The 12703-nt window shown below is 41.8% G+C and overlaps 1 protein-coding gene across 1 annotated transcript in view; it reads left to right on the forward strand.

The window, feature by feature from the left end:
* LOC308290546 (small glutamine-rich tetratricopeptide repeat-containing protein alpha-like) overlaps positions 1–12703 on the forward strand; it is a 34959-nt gene that overhangs the window by 2457 nt on the left and 19799 nt on the right. The window contains exons 3-4 of the mRNA XM_080732441.1: positions 307–410; positions 10046–10148. Coding sequence (XP_080588567.1) covers positions 307–410; positions 10046–10148 — 207 coding nt within the window. The remainder of the gene's footprint in view (positions 1–306; positions 411–10045; positions 10149–12703) is intronic.

The following is a 12703-nucleotide window of genomic DNA, read 5'->3' on the forward strand; positions in this document are numbered from 1 at the left end:
ACCATTTGGCAGAGGCTTTTTTGGCAACATTTAGCTCATTATGCAAACACAGAGGTTGTGTTATGTTATGTTTTATTTATTTGATATGGACATCACAATCACATTGGACGAACCAGATGCATTGATTTAAGTGATTTTAGCATAAGTACTAATTCTCATCACCTGTCCACGGTTGTATTATAAACTATGTATCTGCTATGTAAACATGTTTGCGGTATTATAAAGTCATGTGACCTGTATTGAAGTCATGTGATCTATATTGAAGAGTCATGTGATCTGTATTAAAGTCATGTGATGTCATTCCAGTGGCCGTACAGTGTCTGGAAACTGCCTTTGAAGTTTCTACTGACGATGAGAGCCTGGCTGTCCCTCACACCTTACCTGTAATATTCACCAGTGGTCTGTCTAAGGTCATTATTACCTCTAATATTATAATAATTATTACCTGTAATATTCACCAGTGGTCTGTCTAAGGTAATTATTACCTCTAATATTATAATAATTATTACCTGTAATATTCACCAGTGGTCTGTCAAAGGTATTTATTACCTCTAATATTATAATAATTATTACCTGTAATATTCAGCAGTGGTCTGTCTAAGGTAATTATTACCTCTAATATTATAATAATTATTACCTGTAATATTCAGCAGTGGTCTGTCTAAGGTATTTATTACCTCTAATATTATAATAATTATTACCTGTAATATTCAGCAGTGGTCTGTCTAAGGTAATTATTACCTCTAATATTATAATAATTATTACCTGTAATATTCAGCAGTGGTCTGTCTAAGGTAATTATTACCTCTAATATTATAATAATTATTACCTGTAATATTCACCAGTGGTCTGTCTAAGGTAATTATTACCTCTAATATTATAATAATTATTACCTGTAATATTCACCAGTGGTCTGTCTAAGGTAATTATTACCTCTAATATTATAATAATTATTACCTGTAATATTCACCAGTGGTCTGTCTAAGGTAAGTATGATAATTATAATAATGATAACTCTACACCAGGGGTCTTCAACGTTTTCAGGCCGGGGACCCCCAAACTGATGGGGAGATGGAGCAGGGACCCCCTACCACCTCGTAGGTTGGGGGGGGGGGGGGGGGGGGTCGGGGCTACGACATATTTTTTATTTTAAACAAGTACAAGTTACAGCGAGCATGGTGGGCCGTACCACTACCATTTCTAAACATACTACTTATTAACTGAGAACAAATGTCAATAATATCAACAATCTGTCAATTGCATAGTAATCATTCAAGCTATTCAAAATGGATAGAATCATTATTTATTTTTTAACATAAATGTGGGAAAAAAAAAAGAAAAAAAAATTTAAATCTTTTTTTTTTTTTTTTTCCCCAAGCATTAATTTCGCGGACCCCCTGCAGTACCTCCGCGGACCCCCTAGGGGTCGCGGACCCCCTGTTGAAGACCCCTGCATACACCACACAACTCCACACTAGAGGTCTTCACGGGGGCCCTGACCCCGAAATGACCAGAGGACTCACGACGCGTTGTGAGCTTGTAGATCGGCTATTTTCAAATAGCCACTGTATAATAGGGCTAAAGTTTGCACGTAAATGTACTTAAAGGTCCATGAAACACAAAATCACTTTTTCTATAAATATATATTATATCAATGAGTCACTTGTGATAGGGAGCAGTGATATGGTTCAATTTGCCCATAGGCTTGGGGATTCAGAGTAGAGGTCTTCACGGGTCCAATTTTAACTACCCGAACCCAAATGGACCCGGGGAAAATGGAACCGGACCCATTTGGACCCGTCTATAATTTGGGATTTCAGAACCGTTACCCGTCTCGCCCCGAAACGTGACGGACCCGGTCCGACGGCCCCGTACTATTAATATGCAAATTGGATCCGATACCCGCGCAGAATGAGAGGTCCGAGACCCGAACCTGTGGCCCCGAATGCCAACGTTATTATATTAAGAGTTGTATGAGACTACTTTCTTACCTAAACGTCGCCATGGTAATGGTTGCAGTACTGCTGCTGCGTTCAGCCATGCTGCGTGCCTCTCCTCACAACAAGATGTTTTCCCAGACCAGTAAGTCAATCATTGCGGACAGTTTGTACAAATAAATCCATGTTTTCTTTATTCCTTCTTCTCTGGCTAGCCAATGCTAATGCTATCATTTTCTGTCGCATGTGTTGTTGTTGTTTATAGTCTGCTTTGAAGTTTCCATTATATGCTTTGCAGAGCATGACAAAACGCGATGACAACTCCATTGTGAACCACAAACCAACACGTTACGTTAATATCACATCTTTGATAATAATAATATAACTGCCCCAGACACGCAGACAGTGTCTCCTCTAAACAACTTCATTTCACTATCTAGGCTTAAGATTACATGCTGTATCATTTAGGGCCATCTGGTGGCGAAATCGTTGTAGTGCATCTGTGCACATATTATTTTCAATTTCGGCTGACTCGGTTCCCCTCGGGGATCAGGAACCGGCGATTTCACTATCAGATACCCAGGACCCGTGACATACGGCGGCGGCTCCGACCCGGCCCCGACCTCACTGCACATAAACGGCCCCGTTACCCGGTTCGGGGCGGTTCGGACCCCGGGTGGATCCGAAGACCTCTAATTCAGAGCTTTCTGCTGTCTCTGTAGCTATTTCTGTGTACTTCCAGTTTCTAGGTCAAAAAGAAATTTTTCACGCCACTCATTAAATATTAGCTATCACTGTTCTGTGGTGTAATGTGACGTAGGCATATCTAATTAATATTAACGTTTGTTTTACAGAGTCGTATCAAGGGGGGGGCGTGGTTTCACTGTATGCTTGTTTCAGCCAGAGAGAAGAGCAGGCTCTGTCAACAGACAGTTACACTGTGTGGTGCCTGTGTTATTTTCTGTGTAGTTGTGTGTGTGTGTGTGTGTGTGTGTGTGTGTGTGTGTGTGTGTGTGTGTGTGTGTGTGTGTGTGTGTGTGTGTGTGTGTGTGTGTGTGTGTGTGTGTGTGTGTGTGCGTGTCGTGACAGTGCACGCACACACACAACGTCCACACACGGAAAATAGCAGATCTACAAGCTCACAACGCGTCGCGAAAGTGACGCGTTGTGAGCTTGTATATCGGCTATGTATGTAGCCTAGCTAATAGCCGTAGAGCCGAAACCAACGTGTTTACATGAGAAGCTATTGCTGCTACGGCTGTTAGCTAGGCTACATAGCTAATATACAAGCTCACAACGCGTCGCGAAAGCGACGCCCCGCGACGCGTTGTGAGCTTGTAGATCTGCTAGTTTTCGTGTGTGTGGACGTTGTGTGTGCGCGCGCACTGTCACGACACACACACACACACACACACACACACACACACACGCACACACGCACACACACACACACACACACACACACACACACACACACACACACACACACTACACAGCAAATAGCTATAGCGTTAGCCTAGCATCCATTCTTCTCTGGTTCCATGGTCCAGAGCTGGAGAAAGTGTGTCCATGGATAAAAGCTCAGAGAGCTTGTTTGTAAAATACCTGCACATTTTAATTTGTTACAGAACATGGAGTTGCCGAATCTTTATACTTTTTACACCTCCAATGGCTGGTTTTAAAAAATGTTTCCGAAATGGAAAGGCAACAAGTGCCCACTGCTGACAGCTTCGCTCTGTCTCTCTCTGATAGAAGAAGTATTACTCCGCCCCTCCCCCCACAACGGCAGATAACCACGCCTACATTTTAGAAATCTTTTCATGTTCTGAAATCCCATAAAACAAATTAGAGGCGGGGTTTCTTATCCCTTTAATAGTTACTTTACAAATTACACCACTGAACTGATGTTCAAAATCAAGGTGTACAGTATGAGTAAAGCTCATAGCCTACTATCATAGTAGCATAAAATGAAGGAGAAAAAAAGACGATATATTCGTCAATCGAGATTATTTTGTATGACGATTAATCGTCTCCAGAACGTCCTAATCGTGACAGCCCTAACTGTAATCATCATGTGTATAACCCGAGAGGACCCGATAGGACCCGTACTGTGTGTGTGACGTGTGTGTACTTTCTGCTTTTTATGCAAACTGTAAAGCAAGCAAGCAATCAATCAATCTGTGCGTTGGCGTGCGCTGCTGCGCCATGATCAGGATACGCAACGAACTGGAGTTGTGTTTAACGTGTGTGCTGTGCTGTGTTTAGGCTGACCTAGGATCAGATTCAGGTCCGTTATTAGCAGCGAGGCATCGACATGATGAATGGCTGTGTAACTGAGAGATGATAATGCTGGTCTAGGATCAGATTTACAGCGGGGGGGAAAAGAGCTTGGTGCGTCCATAATGCATGCGTGTGCGTGATGCGTAGCAGCTACTCCTGCTGTCGCCTGTCAGGCTGATGAGAAAGCACTCGCCTACAAGTTAAACCATGACAAACAAACCGAAAATGACTTACCTCTGTAGATAGAAAATAGCCTAAAAGTATTCCTTTATCCCTGGCATTTGTTTCGATGTTAATATTAGATTCCTTGGCAGCCTTCTTCTGCCTGTCAATCAGTTAACAGCGCACGCCGCACAGCTGCCGTGAGTGAGGGATCTCGGTACATGAAAGGGGATTTTAATAATGATTAAATGGCCGGGTCTCTCGGAACCTCAGAAATAAAGGGATTTCGGGACAACATGTTACGGGTTTCGGTGTGTAAAAAAAGAAAGAAAGACGGAACGGGACAGAATCGGACGAGACCGTTATGGGGCCACTCGGGTTTGGTTTTGTAATGATTATTATTTTGGAACAGGACGAAATTTGACGGTCCATTTCGGTTCGTTTTTTTGACCTGTGAAGACCTCTACTCCACACTTAGTACAGGGGCTAATACTGATATTTTCACAAATTGGTAACACCCAAGGTGACCGTACGTTTTTTACATTTTTGTCTTCCTACATGTCTCTAGTTTACGTTTTGGTTTATGATAAGCCTTTTTGAGAAGTCGCTTAATTGATGTTATCACCCGTTAGAGTCGGTGTCCCATTAACTTTACTATACAGGCAGCCGCGTAGATCCACGGAATGCATAGGGGGGGTCCTCGCGCGCGCGCCGCCGCGCGCGCTGCCGGGCGCGCGTGCGCGATGCGATTTCGTTTTTTTGGCGTGCAGAGATCGGTTTTCGGCCAGTTTTACCCCCTCATTTTCCTTCAGATACGGGCCTTAACGGTTTTATGATGTATTATTTATTTACTTTTCAAGTTATCACTACTGCAATAACCAACACAACCAAAGCTTACATGAAAAAGTAAATAGTTAAGTGTGCCTGCTATGCAATAGCAGAACACTTATTGTAATCCGCCATACTTAAGTCAGTCAGTCAGTAAGTAATGTTCTTGCAAATTTCTGCTCGTAATAACTGCCGCACAATTTACGCCACCGCCGCAATATATACATCAAAACGTGCGGCTCGGCCGGGAATGGTGTGCTATTACTTTTCTTTCCGATCCGCGTTACCATTGCGACGTAATTCGCAAAAAACGACGCCAAAAAACCCCATTGACTTAGAATGGGGGAAACTTCGGCACGTAATAACTGCCGCACAACCCCCGCAATATATACATCAAAACGTGCGGCTCGGCCGGGAATGGTGTGCTATTACTTTTCTTTCCGATCCGCGTTACCATTGCGACGTAATTTGCAAAAAACTACGCCCAAAAACTCCACTGACTTTGAATGGGGGACTCCGAAAAAAACCCAGAAACTTTGGCGCCAAATAACTCTGCCATACTTTTGCCTAGCAACGTCATTTAAAATGTAAAATGCTCACACAACTTTGGTCTTTTTCCGGCCAATAGGGATGAGCTGTAATTGATTAAGCCCCGCCCCCTCTATAACAGGAAGTGCCCTTCGCCAAACAGGAAGTGCCTCTATAATTCATGAACCGTTTGTCGTACAGACTCGCGGCTGGTGTCATACATTTTTTTTTCCTCAAAACTTTTTTTTTCTTAAATTTTTTTTTCTCAATTTTTTTTTCTCAAATTTTTTTTTCTCAAATTTTTTTTCTCAAAAATTTTTTTTTCTCAATTTTTTTTTCTCAATTTTTTTTTCTCAAAATTTTTTTTTCTCAAATTTTTTTTTTCTCAATTTTTTTTTCTCAAATATTTTTTTTTCTCAAATTTTTTTTTCTCAAATTTTTTTTTCTCAAATTTTTTTTTTCTCAAATTTTTTTTTCTCAATTTTTTTTTTCTCAAATTTCTTTTTCTCAAAATGTTTTTTCCTCAAAAATTTTTTTTTCTCAATTTTTTTTTTCAATTTTTTTTTTCTCAAAAAACTTTTTTTTTCTCAAAAAACTTTTTTTTTCTCAAAAAACTTTTTTTTTCTCAAAAAACTTTTTTTTTCTCACAAAACTGTCGTTAAAGTGCGACCCGTGATAACGGCCAAAAATGCGCCAAAACGCCACTAATTAGTCGAAATGGCTGACTTCCTGTTTGGTTTCTGATTGGCTGCTGGCCTTGTGACGTGGGTAGAGCTGCGAGGGCCCGGTCATCGCTGCTTGCAGCTTTAATTCATTAATCGTCCATGACCTTAATTGGGGCCTATTTCGCCAAACAGGAAGTGCCCCTCACCAAACAGGAAGTGACCCTTGATCTCGTGAACCGTTTGTCATACAGACACGCGGGTTGCGTCAAATGACAAGATTAAGAGTCCTTAAACTTAATTGGGGCCTATTTCGCCAAACAGGAAGTGCCCCTCACCAAACAGGAAGTGACCTGTTTTCTCGTGAACCGTTTGTCGTACAGACATGTGGGTGGTGTCATATGAAGAACAATAATGTTAAAGTTTATGCAAAAAAATGCTAATGTTAATAATGCTAATGCTAACACCAACCGCTACACAAGGTTGCACAGACTTAGCGAGCTGCAGGCACACTTAAAATTTCGTAGAAATTTTCTTTTCTAGTTACCATTGTTGCTTGTTGGTCAACTTGGTCCTCCCGAAATGTACAGTTCTAGTTCTGTAGCAACTTGGGACAGGTTGTGAGGTCGGTATCCATTTAATTCCAATAAATGTAGTCCAATGAAAACATAGTCCAATGAAAAAATCATGCTGTCCTTCTGGCTTCTTCCACACCACAGCAAGAGAGTGTATCCACCACAGCCAAAACAAAGTCGCCACATTATGATGTCATCACTCACTCTGAGACTCTCAGACTGAGAGTCAACTGTTATTACTACTATTATAAAACGATTTGTACATGATTTGACCAGTGGCCACCTCATACAGAGCTTAGCTTCCCTCCTGCTGTTGTTGCTGGATGGTCCGGTCCCACAATCGTTCCTGACAGAAACTGTGTCCTGAACTATAGTTCCTCTCTATGGTCCTGGCAATAATGCAGAAGAGAATAAATAAATATTACACCTATTCTAGGTAGTAGGTAGGATATCCTCTAAAATGTGTTTACTATGGGCATGGTTTGGATGACAATATAGTCTTTGCAACAGAAAGTAATTATTAAAAACCATAGCAATTAAAAAATAATAGATTTAATATTAGATTTTTATTCTCAAAAATGATTATTTGATTATTCTAACCACTAATTACAATTAATTGTAGCTATTTCATGAAGGGTTTTACTTGATTGTTAGAACTATATAATTTTTAGCTTGATAACTGGTCATTGCGACCGTAGGTCGCATTTACTATCAAAAGCTCCACGGGCTGTCTGTCAGTCAGTGAGTGAGTCACACTTTTGCCCTGCTCATATCTCCACAACCGTTGCCCCGATCCATGCCAAAATTTCCACACAAACTCCTTGCCTGCCAAACTACAACCTCCAAGGACCCCCGGAGTTCCAGGGACCCCCAGGTCCCTGGGGGACCCCCAGGTGTAAAAGAAATACCAAATGTGCAAAAATGACCAAATGACCACCCCCACAGGGCTGCTCACGGGGAATTCCCGGGGACCACCCACTCCTGGTGCTCCAGAACGGATGCAAAAGTGGTGGCGCCCCCAGTGGAGGACCCCCTCCACTGCAGCTCACATAAAATGCCCTAACTCGGCCTAGGAGCGTCCGGGAGAGCCTGGGCCGGTACCTATTCGTCCGCCAAGGCAACGCGGAGACCCCACCCCTCATTTCTCACATGGCCTTCTTCTAGCGAGACCTACGGTCGCTTATCTCCCGATTAGAGAGTCTTACTGGTTTTAGGTTGTTTTTTAATGTCCACGGAATCAAGAAATGTTCTCCGCAGAATTCCGCATTATCAGGATTGTTCTCCGCGGAATCAATACTTTTTCTCCGCGGATTCCTGGGGGAACTATCTATTGAGTTATTCCAGCAGCACTCTTAAATACTTTAAAATGTCATCAATAATTATTTTCTCAAAAAAAAGATTTTTTTTTTTTGAAAAAACATTTTTTTTTTTAGAAAAAAAAACTTTTTTTTTCAGATTTTTTTTTTTTGGGGGGGGTACCAATTGGACCTGGGGGGGGACACGTAACCCCTGTCCCCCCCGCGATTTGCGCCTATGTATACAGGACAAAAAAGGTAAAAAATAATCTGCTTTAAGTATGAGGGGTCAAGCTAGGGGTCTTTAATGATTCTGAATCCATTGCAAGCATCTGTTTTGCACGAAAATATTCCTTGCGCTAAAAACGACGGTTTAGTGGTTTGAAAAAGGGATGAAAAGTGATGAGTCATCACTTTTCACAAGTTTGAGGGGGCCGAAAGCTGCTTCTCAGAAAGGGTTATCATAGCAAAATATAAACTAGAGACATGTACGAAGAAGAAAATCCAAAACATTTACGGTCACCTTGGGTGGTACCAAAATCTGTATAAGCCCCTGTACTAACTGCTGTGTTTATGCAATGTAACTTGTAGCACTTTGAGTTTCGTAAGACTGTAACGATATGACATTTTACATGACGATTAATTGTCACTCAAATAATTGGCGATTAACGATTTAATAGTTTTTTTGTCGTTGATAATTACATTTCTGTTTGGCTTTTAGGCTTTGAAGTTGCACATGGTAGATATGACACATGACCTAAATATACAAAGAAATTCCTGACATATTTGACAACTTTCTACTTAAAAAATAACATTGATAGTGGAAATAGCCGATCTACAAGCTCACAACGCGTCGCGATGCAACGCGTTGTGAGCTTGTAGATCTGCTATTTCCACTATTTCTGAAAAATGTTTGTTAATGTATGAACATTTTTTCAACATTCACCATTATGACGATTATGACAAAATATTTGCGATTATGTCAAATAATTGCGATTAGACGATTATGTAATAATTGTGACAGCCCTAAAGCACATTATAAATATTATTATGAATGAACCATAAGAGCTTTGCACTCAGATACACCTGGCTATCAGTCTGGAGTCTCTGTGTGGAACCAACATTTACAAGAGGCGAAAAAAAAGAGCCTCTGGTTATAAACCCGCCCCATATTTGCACTCTGCGCCCTGATTGGAGTGAAATCCAATCACAACTGAACGGTGCCAGACCAAATCTGCAGAGGGCAATTATTATTATTTTTTTAGCAATTTACAATGGCAGATGGTCTGGTTTCCAGACTGTTAAAGTACGATGTTGTGTCCATGTTGATTGATTGATTGATTGATTGAAGACTTAATTGTCAGTTTGCATATAAAAAGGTACAGTTTCATGACGGTACAGTTCACTGGTACAAGGTCTACTAAAAGGAGATCCTAGAAAAGACTAAGCTTATTTCCATAGGAAACCATTGAAGTATCTCATATAACATTGAATGACAGACAGATAGAACACAGTACTATGCAATAGATATAGTAAAAATAGTAATTAAAAATAAAATAAACAGTGCAAAAAATATACAGTAGGTAAATACAATTGATTGAAGACTTTATTAGAAGTTTGCATGGAAAAAGGTACAGTTTCATGACGGTACAGTTCACTGGTACAAGGTCAACTAAAAAGAGATCCTATAAAAGACTAAGCTTATTTCCATAGGAAACATGTGTCCATGTTTTCAGGTTGAGGTGGTAACTGACTGATGTTGTGTCCATGTGTTCCAGCTACCTGCCCCTCCCCCCCAGGTGGAGCAGGAAAGCCCCGCCCCCAGAGTAGCCACGCCCACGGAACAACAGATCGCAGAGGCGGAGCTTCTCAAAACAGACGGTAATAACAACATGCTTTTACTCTGAAATATATTGTTTTCAAAGGGATAGTTTATCCCCCCCCCCAAAAAAAATATATTTATTCCTATTGATTACTTTTTTTATTATTAGTTTTTTTGTATTGTTTTATTGTATTGTAACTGTGGTATGGATCTCCCTAGGTCTGAAATAAAGAACGAATTGATTCCTAAGCCAATAATGTGATGACCAGCAGTGGTTCCTTATGGAGACACAAAGAGTCTCCTCAAATGATTGTCTTAGTAATGTGACACAAACTAAATATCCATAAATTCAATTAAGTAATCAATAGAAACAAGTCATTTTAGGGGTGAACTGTCCCTTTTAAGGTGTGAGGGCAAATGAAGAGATAGAGGGATGGCGTCCCGATACATACTTTGTAACTGTCTAAAGCTGGCCATACACTAGCAGATACTCGGGCGCGAATGAATCGGGTAGCATTAAACACTACAGGATCATTTTTTCAGATTCTCTGACCAGATAATCTTAACGGACTCACACTAGCCCGCTACAGGATTCTATCCCGATTGAGTCAGGCTCGAACACAGCAATAATAAATAACATAATGAATAAAAAATGCCACGGGGGCTGTTCTGAGAGCTGTGCCTTGCAACACGCACGCACACACGCACATACAAACAAACACATTATGTTATCCACTCACTCAACACAACATCGCCTCACGCAACGAAAAAAAAGCTTCAATATGGAAATTGTGTCCCCTTTTGATGATAATATGAGTTCACTTTGACACGTTTCATGTCCATCCAACTCTGACAGCCCCTCTCTCTCCACTGTGCTACTAGTCTAGTGCTGCGTGCCGCCTCCTTCTCACGGTGCCTGATTTATGATTAGTCGTATGACAGTGTAGCGCAAAGAACATATCAGATCTCCAAGACCAAACTGTGTCCCTCCGCACCACGTTGTAGGCTTGTAGATCAGGTTGGGCGTGTACTGTCTTTGACTTGCAAGGGCAAAGCGAGATGTGTGCTGTTGTTCGCAGTCTGTGACTGCGAACTGTCTGTTTGTGTTTGATATAGGGTCCTATTGAGTTTTAATTCTCATCTCAATCATGATACAACCTAATAGACAGACGGCCGGTATGAAAAGTGTGTGAGTGTGAGTGTGAGAGAGAGAGAGAGAGAGAGAGAGAGAGAGAGAGAGAGAGAGAGAGAGAGAGAGAGAGAGAGAGAGAGAGAGAGAGAGAGAGAGAGAGAGAGAGAGAGAGAGAGAGATCTGTCATTCAGATACTATGCTCAGACTTGCGTCCATCAGTGGCTGTATTTTCCTCGGTCCCCTGCTGCTGTTCCAGTCTTCCAGACCAGTACTGATCCAGGAAAATATCAAACACTTTTGAAAAGAGTCGGGCTGGCCCCGATCGTCCTCCAAGCCACTCGGCTGGGCTCCGAGTGGATCAGTGAGACCTCACGCTAGACGACATTCATGCCCGATTGTCGGGCCCGTTTCAGTCGGAGGCAGCCCGATTGTCGGGAGGGTAATTAAATGCCCCGATTATCGTGTAGTCTACGGCCGCCTTTAGAGAGAGACAGAAAAAGAGAGAGAGAGAGAGCACTAAAGCAAGTACCGGTAAACACAGTTAATTTAGTCTCTCTCTCAAACACGCTCTGACACAATTACATTAGTACCCACTACTAGAGCTGTCAGTTTGCCTCTAAAATCCCATTCGAATTTCATTCATTCATTTTTATAATTTTTTGAAAATCGTCCAATAGTTTATATAATATGTAAAATGTATAGTTGTAAAATAATAAGCACATTATGTGCGCAAATTCAGATGCTATAACAGGCTGGGAAAAAAAGCTAAGCTACAAGCCCTAACTACATTGCATCGTCATCAAGGGGCTGTGGGCTTGTAGATCGGCGGAGGCGTGGCTAGCAGCTAAATTGCTTGTCTGTCGGACTCAAGCCCCCAGAACCCTGGGGGCGCCCTGAAACCAAATGGACATGGTGGCCGTTTCGAGGTACTGCAGTTGGGGCCAGAAACATGAACGCGCATCTAGGCTTCTTTGTATTAACGCGCACTCATACCGGAAGTGCTCGTTCATGAATTGGAGCCCCAGCGCGTCCATGAACACAAACTATGACGCAAAATGCGTCACAGTGGCCCCACTACGTCACGGTTTTACTACGCGGAAGGAGGGGTGAAAACGCCTCATGCGCTGGGTGAGCAACTCAATGCAATTAAAGGGGCGGGATATCTGGTGTCCTCTCTATTCTTCTTATAACTCTATGGTCGGACTCTGTCCGGAGAGAGAGAGCCTCAGAGTCAGAGAGGAGCAGAGCAGAGCATAAAAGCCAGCTCCTCTACGTTACTGACGGACAAATATTACATTAGTCTTTGGCTGTCCGCTGTTGTCATAAGTTTCTTAAATGTTACTTTCAAGTGAAGCTGGGAAACAGCAGGAGAAATAGCCAAGTAGCTAACCAGCTAATACTATGAAGAAAGGAGAGGAGAGGGCAGCGATGCAAACGGTGCTGTTGCATAACTTTCTGTGTCCACTGCAGTGCATGCCATGT

Source organism: Nannobrachium achirus (genome assembly GCF_963921795.1).
Source record: "Nannobrachium achirus genome assembly, chromosome: 1".
Classification (NCBI taxonomy): domain Eukaryota; kingdom Metazoa; phylum Chordata; class Actinopteri; order Myctophiformes; family Myctophidae; genus Nannobrachium; species Nannobrachium achirus.